General features: G+C 46.2%; 1 protein-coding gene across 3 annotated transcripts in view; it reads left to right on the top strand.

The window, feature by feature from the left end:
• The first annotated feature begins 1,501 nt into the window (after positions 1–1,501).
• Positions 1,502–13,264, top strand: part of CCDC50 (coiled-coil domain containing 50) — a 53,267-nt gene continuing 41,504 nt past the window's right edge. Inside the window, exon 1 of one of the 3 annotated variants that reach the window (XM_033958689.1) lies at positions 1,502–1,861. In XM_033958689.1, coding sequence (XP_033814580.1) covers positions 1,813–1,861 — 49 coding nt within the window. In that variant the 5' untranslated portion in view covers positions 1,502–1,812. The remainder of the gene's footprint in view (positions 1,862–13,264) is intronic. The other 2 variants (XM_033958690.1, XM_033958688.1) reach the window with 2 other exon arrangements.

The following is a 13,264-nucleotide window of genomic DNA, read 5'->3' as shown; positions in this document are numbered from 1 at the left end:
GCTGAAAAGCCCACTTTTTCAATGTTGCTTTCAACTAGAGAATGCCACGGGGAAAAAATCTGTCCCCCGTCACCGGACCACTGTCCCCTTCACCGCCCCATCCCCGTAGCATCCACCCTTCCCACTCGCCACCTCACTGCCCTTCGGCACCCCTTGCGTGGTCCATGCATCTCCCTCCCTCCCCTTACCTTCTCGGCACGTTTTAAGGTTTCAGACTTGTTGAAAGCTGCCGGAGTGTTCGTGCAGTCACGTGCATATGTGGGCAAAAGCTTCTCCTCTAATGCATCCGGAAGTTGCATCAGAGGAGAAGCTTCTGCGCACACACGCGCGCGACTACACATACGCTCCGGCGGCTTTCAACGTCTGAAACCTTAAAACACGCCGCGAAGTTAAAGGGGAGGGAGGGAGATAGATAGAATCAAGTGGGTAGGTAGGAAGGAGGGAGAGGGCTGCACGCGATCGGTGACCGCGCATGTTCCCTCCCTTAACTGTGGGGATAAGGCCATTCACTGCTTCACGTGGTGGTGAGCACCTTTCCCGCCCTCCACCGTTTTGGCGGGTTACCTGCGGCTACCCGTGGATAACTTCCACTGTATCATTCTCTACTTTCAACTCCGATCTCCCACTCACCATAAGATACCTATGTCCGTCCTATCATTCTCTCTGCAAGAAACTCTCTAACTACTGTATGTTCTATTTGTCCAAATTAGAATGCAAGCTCTTCTGTGAAGGGACTGCCTACTCACTGCATGCTTAATGTGCAACGCTGCGTACACCTTTCGGCACTATAGAAATTATAAATAGTAGTATGAGCAATCAGTGGCCTAGAAAGGGTGAGCGACACCTGAGGTAGCGGCGTCCCTCCCCCACCCTCTTCCCTGCCTTCCGTTGCCGCACGCACGCGCCCCTTCCCTGTACCTTTTTAATTTCGGCGTGAGCAGCCACCAACTTACTACCCGTGTCAGCTTTGGCGCTCTCTCTGACATCATTTCCTAGGTGCGGGCCCTGGAAATGACATCAGAGAGAGCGCCAAAGCCAACACGGGCAGTTTTAAAGATATGGGGGAAGGGGCGCACGTGCGGCAGGGGGAGGAATGAGAGGGGGGATGCTCGCATCCCAAGCAAGATGGCGACCGGGGCGGACCGCTCCCTTACCCCCCTTATTATGCCACTGTGAGCAACAGCAATTGCTTCAAAGGATTTCTCAAGTCAGTCATTCTGTATCAGCCATTCCGGTTTTCAAGATATCCACAATGAATATGCATGAGCTAGATTTGCATGTGTTGGCCCCACCCTCTGCAAACCTATTTCCCATGTTTCCTTGTAAATATGTGGAAAAGCAGAGCAGGCCCAGGACAGGTGTGAGAAAACACTTGAAGCCCTAGGAGCCAAGTTTTCCAAATGATTTATTGAATTATTTTTATAGCACCTATAGCCTAAGTGGTTTACATTAGGTACTTTATCATGTTTATCATATGATTGTGGGGTGCTAAAACTTAGGACCACAGTGAAGTGTAGTCAATAACGGGAGGGGCACCCAAACACCCCCCACAGAAGCGGCTCCTACTACGCTTCAAGCAGATGCAAGGCGACCTAATTTGCATATCGTTCGCGCGCGTAGAGAGGATAACCAACCGCCGCCACAGCTGCGAGCCTCGCGCAGGCGCGCGTGCCGGCTCCACGCCGGACTCCGGCTCTTCGCGGCCGCCGCCGCCGCCGCCTTTCTGGCCGCTCTCGGGCCCCGTAGCTGCCCTTTCTGGCTGAGGACTGCCCCGTCCCGTCTCGAGCAGGGGAGCGCGCGCCTTCCGGAACCATGGCCGATACCAGCATCGATCAGACCAAGCTGCCCGGAGTGAAGGAAGGTAGGGGGAGGGGCCTCACTTGCGCTTCTGTGTGGGGGGCGTCCTGGGAGGGAGAGATTTTCAAATTAGTCGTCTTTTTCTTTTGCGCTTTTCTTGACGGGGAGATTTGGGGGTTGTCTTGGGGAGGGGGGCGAGGGAGGAATTTGGGAGCTGGATGTCTTTGTTTTAGGAGGATGGAGGGGGGATGTAGGTTGTCTTTTCTGTTTTCTTTGTTTTAGAGGGAGAGATTTGGGGGTTGTCTTTCTTTTCTTTTGGGGGGTTGTCTTTCTTTTGTTTCGGGGGGTTGTCTTTGTTCTTGGGTTCTTGTTTGTTTTGACTTTCTGGGAGGGTGAGATTTGGGGGTTGATTGTCTCTTTTCTCGTGGGAGGGGAAGAGGGATTTGGGGGTTGTCTTTCTTTTGTTGTGGGGGTTGTCTTTGTTCCTGGGTTCTTGTTTGTTGTGACTTTCATGGGAGGGTGAGATTTGGGGTGTTGTTGTTTCTTTTCTTGTGGGTGGGGAAGAGGGATTTGGGGGTTGTCTTTCTTTTCTTTTGAGGGGTTGTCTTTCTTTTGTTTCGGGGGGTTGTCTTTGTTCTTGGGTTCTTGTTTGTTTTGACTTTCATGGAAGAGTGAGATTTGGGGTTTGGTTGTTTCTTTTCTTGTAGGTGGGGAAGAGGGATTTGGGGGTTGTCTTTCTTTTGTTTCGGGGGGGGGGAGGGGTTCTTTGTTCCTGGGTTCTTGTTTGTTTTGACTTTCATGGGAGGGTGAGATTTGGGGTTTGGTTGTTTCTTTTCTTGTGGGTGGGGAAGAGGGATTTGGGGGTTGTCTTTCTTTTGTTTCGGGGGGTTGTCTTTGTTCTTGGGTTCTTGTTTGTTTTGACTTTCATGGGAGGGTGAGATTTGAGGGTTGGTTGTCTCTTTTGTTGGGGGAGGGAAAGAGGGATTTGGGGGTTGTCTTTGTTTTGTTTGAGGGGTTGTCTTTGTTCCTGGGTTCTTGTTTGTTATGACTTTCATGGGAAGGTGAGATTTGGGGGTTGGTTGTCTCTTTTCTTGGGGGAGGGGAAGAGGGATTTGGGGGGTTGTCTTTGTTCCTGGGTTCTTGTTTGTTGTGACTTTCATGGGAGGGAGAGATTTGGGGTGTTGTTGTTTCTTTTCTTGTGGGTGGGGAAGAGGGATTTGGGGGTTGTCTTTCTTTTCTTTTGGGGGGTTGTCTTTCTTTTGTTTCGGGGGTTGTCTTTGTTCTTGGGTTCTTGTTTGTTTTGACTTTCATGGAAGAGTGAGATTTGGGGTTTGGTTGTTTCTTTTCTTGTAGGTGGGGAAGAGGGATTTGGGGGTTGTCTTTCTTTTGTTTCGGGGGGGAGGGGTTCTTTGTTCCTGGGTTCTTGTTTGTTTTGACTTTCATGGGAGGGTGAGATTTGGGGTTTGGTTGTTTCTTTTCTTGTGGGTGGGGAAGAGGGATTTGGGGGTTGTCTTTCTTTTGTTTCGGGGGGTTGTCTTTGTTCTTGGGTTCTTGTTTGTTTTGACTTTCATGGGAGGGTGAGATTTGAGGGTTGGTTGTCTCTTTTGTTGGGGGAGGGAAAGAGGGATTTGGGGGTTGTCTTTGTTTTGTTTGAGGGGTTGTCTTTGTTCCTGGGTTCTTGTTTGTTATGACTTTCATGGGAAGGTGAGATTTGGGGGTTGGTTGTCTCTTTTCTTGGGGGAGGGGAAGAGGGATTTGGGGGGTTGTCTTTGTTCCTGGGTTCTTGTTTGTTTTGACTTTCATGGGAGAGTGAGATTTGGGGTTTTGTTGTTTCTTTTCTTGTGGGTGGGGAAGAGGGATTTGGGGGTTGTCTTTCTTTTCTTTTGGGGGGTTGTCTTTCTTTTGTTTCGGCGGGTTGTCTTTGTTCTTGGGTTCTTGTTTGTTTTGACTTTCTGGGAGGGTGAGATTTGGGGGTTGATTGTCTCTTTTCTCGTGGGAGGGGAAGAGGGATTTGGGGGTTGTCTTTCTTTTGTTGGGGGGGGGGTTATCTTTGTTCCTGGGTTCTTGTTTGTTTTGACTTTCATGGGAGGGTGAGATTTGGGGGTTGGTTGTCTCTTTTCTTAGGGAGGGGAAGAGGGATTTGGGGGGTTGTCTCTCTTTTGTTTGGGGGGTTGTCGTTCTTTTGTTTGGGGTGTTGTCTTTGTTCCTTGGTTCTTGTTTGTTTTGACTTTCATGGGAGAGTGAGATTTGGGGTTTGGTTGTTTCTTTTCTTGTGGGTGGGGAAGAGGGATTTGGGGGTTGTCTTTCTTTTGTTTCGGGGGGTTGTCTTTGTTCTTGGGTTCTTGTTTGTTTTGACTTTCTGGGAGGGTGAGATTTGGTGGTTGGTTGTCTCTTTTCTTGGGGGAGGGGAAGAGGGATTTGGGGGGTTGTCTTTGTTCCTGGGTTCTTGTTTGTTATGACTTTCATGGGAGGGAGAGATTTGGGGGTTGGTTGTCTCTTTTCTTGGGGGAGAAGAAGAGGGATTTGGGGGGTTGTCTTTCTTTTGTTTGGGGGTTGTCTTTGGTCCTGGGTTCTTGTTTGTTTTGACTTTAATGGAAGGGTGAGATTTGGGGTTTGGTTGTCTCTTTTCTTAGGGAGGGGAAGAGGAATTTGGGGGGTTGTCTTTCTTTTGTTTGGGGGGTTGTCTTTGTTCCTGGGTTCTTGTTTGTTTTGACTTTCATGGGAGGGTGAGATTTGGGGGTTGGTTGTCTCTTTTCTTAGGGAGGGGAAGAGGGATTTGGGGGGTTGTCTTTCTTTTTTTGGGGGGGTTGTCGTTCTTTTGTTTGGGGGGTTGTATTTGTTCCTGGGTTCTTGTTTGTTTTGACTTTCATGGGAGAGTGAGATTTGGGGTTTGGTTGTTTCTTTTCTTGTGGGTGGGGAAGAGGGATTTGGGGGTTGCCTTTCTTTTGTTTCGGGGGAGTTGTCTTTGTTCTTGGGTTCTTGTCTGTTTTGACTTTCTGAGAGGGTGAGATTTGGGGGTTGGTTGTCTCTTTTCTTGTGGGAGGGGAAGAGGGATTTGGGGGGTTGTCTTTCTTTTGTTGGGGGGGGTTGTCTTTGTTCCTGGGTTCTTGTTTGTTTTGACTTTCATGGGAGGGTGAGATTTGGGGGTTGGTTGTCTCTTTTCTTGGGGGAGGGGAAGAGGGATTTGGGGGTTGTCTTTCTTTTGTTGGGGGGGTTGTCTTTGTTCCTGGGTTCTTGTTTGTTTTGACTTTCATGGGAGGGTGAGATTTGGGGGTTGGTTGTTTCTTTTCTTGTAGGTGGGGAAGAGGGATTTGGGGGTTGTCTTTCTTTTGTTTCGGGGGGGAAGGGTTCTTTGTTCCTGGGTTCTTTTTTGTTTTGACTTTCATGGGAGGGTGAGATTTGAGGGTTGGTTGTTTCTTTTCTTGTAGGTGGGGAAGAGGGATTTGGGGGTTGTCTTTCTTTTGTTGGGGGGGTTGTCTTCGTCCTGGGTTCTTGTTTGTTTTGACTTTCATGGGAGGGTGAGATTTGGGGGTTGGCTATCTCTTTTCTTGTGGGAGGGGAAGAAGGATTTGGGGGTTGTATTTTAGGGGACTGGTGTGTGTGGGGGGGTCATTATCTTTGTTTCTTCCTGATGGTGTGTGATTGGGGGCTGATATATTGTACAGCCAAGTTGCACGTTCCTGTCCTCTAAGATTCTCATTCTTGCCACACTGTTTCCCCTGATGAGCTGAAGCACATCGCATTGCCCCAGTTCACTACTGTGATTTTAGTGTATTATGCCAGATGCGTGTGACGCTTTACAGAGAGAAGCACAGTGCTCAATCCCTGCTCCTACTTGAAGTTTACTGTCTGGATAAGACAGGACAACACAGAGGATTCACCTCATAATAAGATCCTGAGCAAATTATGGAGTTGCTGATATAAGAATGAATAGTTTGTTGAATCCAGGAGATTACACATGCTCTCACTAGCGTCGTAACATAGTAAACTACAGCAGATAAAGACCCGAATGGTCCATTTTTCCCAAACGTACACTCTATAATTTCAGTGATTAACCCCCTGTTTTTCTAAGGTGCCCTATGCGTTTTAGCTCGCACTAAATATATGCACGTGCTAACCACTAATGCACCCATAGACTAACATGCACATGTTAGCATTTAGCGTGTGGTTAGTAAGTTCTAATATTTAGCACGTGCTATAATGCTTATCACACCTTTGTAAAGGAGCCCTTAATTTAAATTGTTCTTTTTCTTAGATGTTTCTGGGCCAGAAACCCAACGCTCTGCCCGGTACTGTGCATCTACTGGAGTCTCCGTCAAAGCTCACTCCATCTCATCTTAACCATCCCAACCCATCCTCAACTGAATATATGTGACACAGACCGTGCAAGGCTGCCCAGTACTGACCTTAGTTCTTCAATAGATAACATTATTTTCTGATTAGAGATCATCTGTGTTTATTTTACTGGACTTGGTAAAACGTTTTCCATACTAAACATATGAGAGAGGGTGCCCCCCCTCCCCATTATGACTGCAGGGTGGGTACTGACTGCATTTTAATATGGCCTGCGTTAATGGTTTCAGCGCAATTTACAACCCACGCTGAGATCATTTGAGCATTGGATGACAATAATTTGCACTTACCCAGCATTAAACGCATGTCAACACTTGTGGTAGTTTTGAACATAGACCCCTCTCAGTTGTCCGGGTCATTGTTAAGCCCCCCTTTCCACACATTTGGGATCAGTGAATTTGTTTGAGTTGTAATAGGTAAACCTCTTAGCAACACTATGTGCGATTGGCTGCATATCAGACCTTTGGAAATAAACACATTCCCTATTGAGCTGCCAGACTTCTCTGGAATGGCTGTGCCCTGACAGCTTCTGGCATTGCTACACTATCGGATGAGAATCAGGCTGCATACTTTTCTTCTTCAGTATTGGAGTCATCTCCAGCTAGTACAGCAACATGTACTATTTCCTTAATTGGTATTTGGAAGATTGTTTTCCAGGTTGATATCTGTCTTAGTGGTTTCTGGATAGACATTTCTCTTTTCTCTATAGAGAGTAAACTGAATAAGCATGAAGGATTTGACAAGTAGAAATGTCTGTTTCAAGATTAGAATCTCAGGCCCTGATTTTCAGATTACTAGGACTTTCAGCATGAAATAAGTTTGCTACTTCAGTCAGGATGAATCTGTGGAGAAACTTAATAAATTCAGGAATCTTTAGTTCTTGAACTTAGCTAGGATTAGTCTTCTGTGTCCCACTGAGCTATTGAAGAATGGATATTACAATTTCCTAATGCAGAGGCTATTGGTATTTCCCAATTGTATTATTATACCTTCTAAAAGTACTGTATATACTCGAATATAAGTCGAGACCCTCATTTTTCCCCCAAAGAAGGAGGAAAAATGGTTGACTCGAATATGTTGGGCGGCTTAATATTCAAGTGCCCTGCCAGGATCTGCACCTAGTGTCCCCTTACCTACCGGGCATTGCACCCAGCCCCCTTCCCTCCCTCCCTCCCCTGCTAGGCTCTCAATCCTGTCCCTCCTTCCAGGCTGTGCATCCTGTCACCCCTCCCTGCCCTGTCCATTGTACCCCCCTCTCTACCACTTACCTGGAATCCCTGGTGGTCCAGAGGTGTAGTGGGCAGGAGTGAGCTTGCCACGCCCTTACCCCGCTGCTAAACCGGTTTGTCGCTGCCGCGAGTTCTGGCTTCAGCAGTACCAAACAGAAGCAGCTTTCTGAATGGCTCCCGCAAATTCTTGTGAGACTTGCCGCAGCCATTCAGGAAGCCACTCGGCACCAAGCAGCAGCACCAAAGCACACTCCTGCTTGGTACCACTGAAGCCAGAACTTGCAGCAGCGACTGACTGGTTTAGCAATGGGGCAGGAGCATGGAAAGCTCGCTCCTGCCTGCTATACCTCTGGACTACTAGGGATTCAAGATACGCAGCAGAGAGGGGGGTACAATGGACAGGGTAGGGAGGGCAGACGATGCAGAACCTGGCGGCCCGGCGGAGGCCTGCGACAAGTCCGGGAGGGGGGCAGATGTGCTCTGGGTGCTGGCCCGAATATAAATAAAGACCCCCATTTTGGGGCCAATTTTTTGGCCCAAAAATCTCGGTTTATATTTGAGTATATACGGTATATTGAATACCATAGAAAGAGGAAGTGATATCTCAGATCCTATAGCCTTTCTGTAATCATCTTCAGTTAGCATCTCTTCTAGGACTACCCTTCTAGTGACCAGCTACCTTTAATGCAAGAGATAACGGTAAGACATTGAGGCGCCTAAGTTAAGTGAAAAAGCACCATATAAAACGCTACTTAAAAGAATTTCAAGGCATCTATTGACTCTGGAAAAAACAACAACCCCAGCACTGGAATTGCATCTCCGGAGGTGCCGACTCGCACCTAGTGCCATTGTAGTTGTGGCCTCCAGAGGTGCTATTCACGTCAAAAGTAGGCACCGGAAATGTGGCCCTTGAAAATGTGGCCTACACTTCTGGTACCTACCTTTTGCCGGAGGCACAATTCTCTAAACGGCGCCGTCACGTGATACGTGATCAGCGGCCACCAACAATGGCGCCATTTAGGGAATCTAGCCCTGAAAGTATACGTATTTTGTAATAAAAAAGTAACTTTTTGTGGCAAGAAAATCCGTTTCTAAATGTCTCTAAGGTTATACAGATTTGAAGCTGGGCCACGTTGTTTAAAATTTTCATACAAATGTTTGGTGAGCCGTCTAGGGTAGTGGTCTTCCCAGATTTTTACATTGGGGCCACTTTGGATTCTAATGAGCTGAAGGAGGAGAGTCACATTCCCACCAGTCCAGACGTTTCATTTTCCTCAGAGATGTGCATTTCCAAATGCACTCTTCATCTGTTGAGAAATGCCTTGTTCTCCAAACATATGGATCTTCTCCCCCCCCCTCCCCCCACACACACACTTTTTGTCCTGTGCTTTACAGGTAGAGAAAAAACATAGACGGGGGCCTCCATGGAGGTCTCCATTGGCCCCCGGGCCTTACATTGAAGAACACTGCTCGAGGGAGTCAGGTTTTTCGGGACATATCTCAGCTTGAGGATTTCCTTTATAAGTTTCTTGATTGGAATAAATGTATTAGGATCCTTTTTACTAAAGCTTAGTGCTTGCTTGATATTCTTGTGGGCTACATGACACTTTAAAACATGCTAATTAATGTCCATTAGTATATCCTAAATTTTAGTCAAAGGGCCCCTTAATTAAAAGTGGTATAAAGTTCATTTATTTCTTTTTCTTTATGCTGCTTGTTTTTGTGAATTTTTCCTTACTGTCTCTTTTGATCTGGGTAGATTGATTCAATGATTTTTCTAAGTTTTCTTTGTTGCTGTAATTGCTTATGTTTCTCTCTTCATACCGCAGAGGCCCCCTTTTTTCTACCAGAATGTTCTGTTTTGCTCATTTGGATTCAAGTTATAAAGAGCCCTTGAGAGATGGCATGTGGTGACCATACGTGATTTGTGGTAACCTGAATGTCCCACACTTCTTTCGTAATATTTTTAAACTTAAGTCAGAACATGCAGTACCTAACATTTTTCAAGTCATAGATTCCTTTAATTAACATTGTTTGAGAGAGCGCGAATATGATTTTTTTTTTTTTTTTTGTGAAATAGAAATAAAACATTTTTGTTGACCTCTTTGCTTTGGTTATATAGAAATTCAGTAATCATGTCAACGTTAAATGTCCTTCTCAGTCCCTCAATAATTTGAAAAGTGAAAAAGCAAACTAGAAAGAAAGTGAAAAGGAAATATACATATAGGTGGCAATAACGGATGAGCCAGAAAAAAACCCCAAAATCTTCTGCCAGGTTACTTTTAATATGGTTTTACTACATTTCTAAAAAAAAAAAAAAAATCTGTATCCAGCAGCATATCAACTTTGTATGAATAACAATGGCTGGTGCCATTTAAAAACAAAATGCCTCAAAATAGTTCATTTATGAGTTAAATTTTTTAATTGCTTTTCTAAAATGCAACAGTCCATTTCATCAGACAGCAGAGTGATGTGAACTGAGCTGAGGGAGGATAAAGGGAAAACTGATGGTGCCGTCAAATAGGCTTTTGTGTTTGGGAGGGGGGAATCGGGGAGACAAAGCAGTGAGGGCCAGTTTCACGAATTCAGCAAAAAAATGTCAAGCCCTACAAAGCACTTACTAGATGTGTGAAAGGAATGCCTGCTTTCCCTATCGAGTATGTATGAACCACCGTGTGAGAGTCTCAGAGAGCTCTTATTAGAAATCGGCCCAAAGTGCTGAACAAGTGACCTTGAGTATACAAACCTTTGTTTTTTTGTACACTGGAAATCGCCTTTCTTCTGAAAGAGCTGCTTCCTCCATTAAGCTAGAAATATCAGTCTGTGTCTTTTTGATGAAACAGTTTAAAAATTCTATCAGCTTTTGTTCAGGTTTTCATTTTTAGTCAATTTCTCTGGTAAAGCTCTGTGGCGGAGTATTCTCTGGAGAGAGGAGACTTCAAGAGTGGCGTATTGTAAGTCTGCTTGACAACTAATACAGAAATGAGAGTGCGTTCAGTTATGTGGCATTAAATCCTCAGTTTAGAGAAATGAGCCACTGATATTTGGCCATACCATAGGAGGATGGTAGAGACCTCCATATAGTTTTGGCTGCAGTTCAGTTCAGCAGTCTCTGGATTCATCTGCTGTGACTAAAGGAAAGAAAATTAACAGGTAAGAGCATAATTTTTCCATTGCGAGCCTGTGGTTTTAATCCGCGGGTTTAAAGCATGTTCTGTTCAATAATCTGGCTGCACAAAATAATTAGCTGCGTCGGCCACAATCATTCCTTTTAAAAAAAATGTCCAGCTCGTAGGGCCAGCAAAAGTAAACTGCAGCCACCCCTCCTCCTTTCTTTTGAGCTCGATTGTGCTTTGCCGCCAATGACATCTAATATAATAAAACGCTAAGCCGCGCATGCGCACTCCCATCTGCGTGCGCCTGTTTTCTGTGAGCTGTAGGGCACCGCAGGTAGGAGTGCGCATGCACGCGAAGCTCTCTCTCTCCCTCCCCCCCGAGGTGGATGTCGGCCGCCGTGGCTGTCGGCTGCGGTGGTTGCTGGCCGCCCGAAGCTCTCTCTCTCCCTCCCTCCCCGAGGCGGATGTCGGCCGTGGCGGCCTGAGGTGTATGTCGGCTGCGGTGGCTGTCGGCGGCTGCAGGCCGCGGCGGCCGAACCCGGACCAGATCATACTGAGAGCATGAATTCTGCGGATGTCGGCCGTGGCGGCTGCTGGCCGCCCAAAGCTCTCTCTCTCCCTCCTCCCGAGGCGGATGTCGGCCGTGGTTGCCTGAGGCGGATGTCGGCCGCGGTGGCTGTCAGCGGCTGCATGTCGTGGCGGCCAAACCCGGACAGCATCATACTGAGAGCATGAGTTCTGTAACACATATTATTTAACACCAGGTGTAAATAGGGGAGGGAGAGAGAGAGAGCTTCGGGCGGCCTTTACAGGTTCAGTTGGAGTCATTTCAAAGCTCTCCTTGCATATTGTTTTTTAAATGGAGGAAACAATATAGCAAGTTTAGACCCTTTGCTTGAAACGTGAAGGAGGAAAGGGAGCAGGAGGGGAGAGAATAGTAGGGCATGGAGTTAAGGAGGAAGGTATGGGGGGGGAGGAAAATACTGCACAGGGAAGTGGGGTGGGAGGGAAATGCTGCAGCACATGGAAATGGAGGGGCAGAAAAGGGGTTCATGGACAGGGGAAGAGGTGCTGATGGACAGGGGGGGCAGAAAAATGAACGCAGCCTACTGCTGGACAGGGAGAGCAGGAAGGAGGTGATGATGGACAGGGGGAGGTAAAACAAAGGGAGAAGGGCTGCTGCTGGATAAGGTGAGCAGTGATGGGGTGGTGGAGGACACAGGGGAGGTAAAAGGAAGGGAGAATGGACAGGGGGAGCAGGCAAGGGGTGGTGGTGGACAGCCAAGGAAAAAAAAAAAAGAAAGAAAGACAGACAGAAATACAGAAAGCGGCTAAGGCGAGAGAAAAAAAATAAAGACAGACACACACACATATATTCTAGCACTCGTTAATGTAACGGGCTATAAGACTAGTGTGGGAATAAACCCCTCCCACTAGCTACGTAGTAAGGGCGAAGAGCTAGGGCATGCGTAAATTGCATCAATAAACAACAAAGATACTCTGTGCCTGCGTTTCAATTGCTCTTACAGCGATCAGTGGGATCGCTATAGAGCGTGCGTCCAATCAGATCATTTGCATGTAGAATCTGTAGTGAATCGGTCGCTCAGCAAAACTTGACCAGATGCATGCTCAAGGCAGGCAGAAGCCGGAGGTGTCAGGTCAAAAGCGCGCCAGGACAAAGACACGCTTTGTCTATGAACCGAAGCCGGAAGATCTTCTAGGCACATGAGCTGTGCCTGCGTGCCGGTGCCGGTGCTGGTGCTAGACGGGGAGGTGGGTAAATTTAAGTTGTACTGACGGGGGAGGCCGGTTCGCACGGTGAGGGGGTACCGGTTGGAGCGAGGGGGCCTTTGCGAGGGGTGGGAGCGATGCCGGTTATCGGGGGGGGGGGGGGGGGAACTGTATCAAAGCGAGTTTCCATTATTTCCTATGTGGAAACTCGCTTTGATAAACGAGCATTTTGGATTACGAGCATGCTCCTGGAATGGATTATGCTCGTAATCCAAGGTACCACTGTAATTACAAGTCAAAGATCTTGATGCTTTTTTGGAGTGTGTTTCTGTTTCTTTCTTTGCTTATTTTTATCTCTATTTTGTTTACTTTAATTATTATTTTAATTCTATCTTTAAATTATTTATTCATTACTTGTTGGAATATTTCATTTCTATCTCTATCTCTACCTCTGTCTTTTTATTTTTATTTTTCATACTGTTTCTTCAGGTACTTTAGTTAGATTGTGAGCCTTTGGGACAGTTAGGGAATTTCCAAGTACCTATCTTATTTATTTAGTTTTTATTTATTGTATCTTTAATGCATCATTTTTGTAAACCGCTTAGAAACCTCACGGTTATTAGCGGTATATAAGAATTAAATTAAATTAAATCCTTCCTGAACATGTTTTCATGAAAAAAAGATGACAGATTTGGGGAAAGTAGATAATATTCAAAGTTCCTAGTACTAGTTTTCAATGTTTCCAACTTTCTCCATAAATCAGTGGCATCTTTAACAAATACAAACTGTTTCCGTTATAGATAAAAAAAATATATATATACATGTATATCCAAGTACGTTTACCCTTAGCAAGTTTTCCCTGAACATAATGTTTGTTTCTGTTCCTGGACTTTAGACCACAGAACTTCAAAGGCCTAAGGCTTTGCCCAAACCTAAAACCACCTCCCAAATAGTCTTTTTACGTGAAAGTTACTGGGTGTTCCAAAGTAAACTCAGTAGCAGCAAGAGCACCCACTGTGGACAAATCCGGTGCAGCCG

This window comes from Geotrypetes seraphini, chromosome 9, assembly GCF_902459505.1.
Source record: "Geotrypetes seraphini chromosome 9, aGeoSer1.1, whole genome shotgun sequence".
NCBI classification, from domain to species: Eukaryota; Metazoa; Chordata; class Amphibia; order Gymnophiona; family Dermophiidae; genus Geotrypetes; species Geotrypetes seraphini.
The sequence above is the reverse complement of the archived record's forward strand: the minus strand, read 5'-3'. Positions and strand labels throughout refer to the sequence as shown.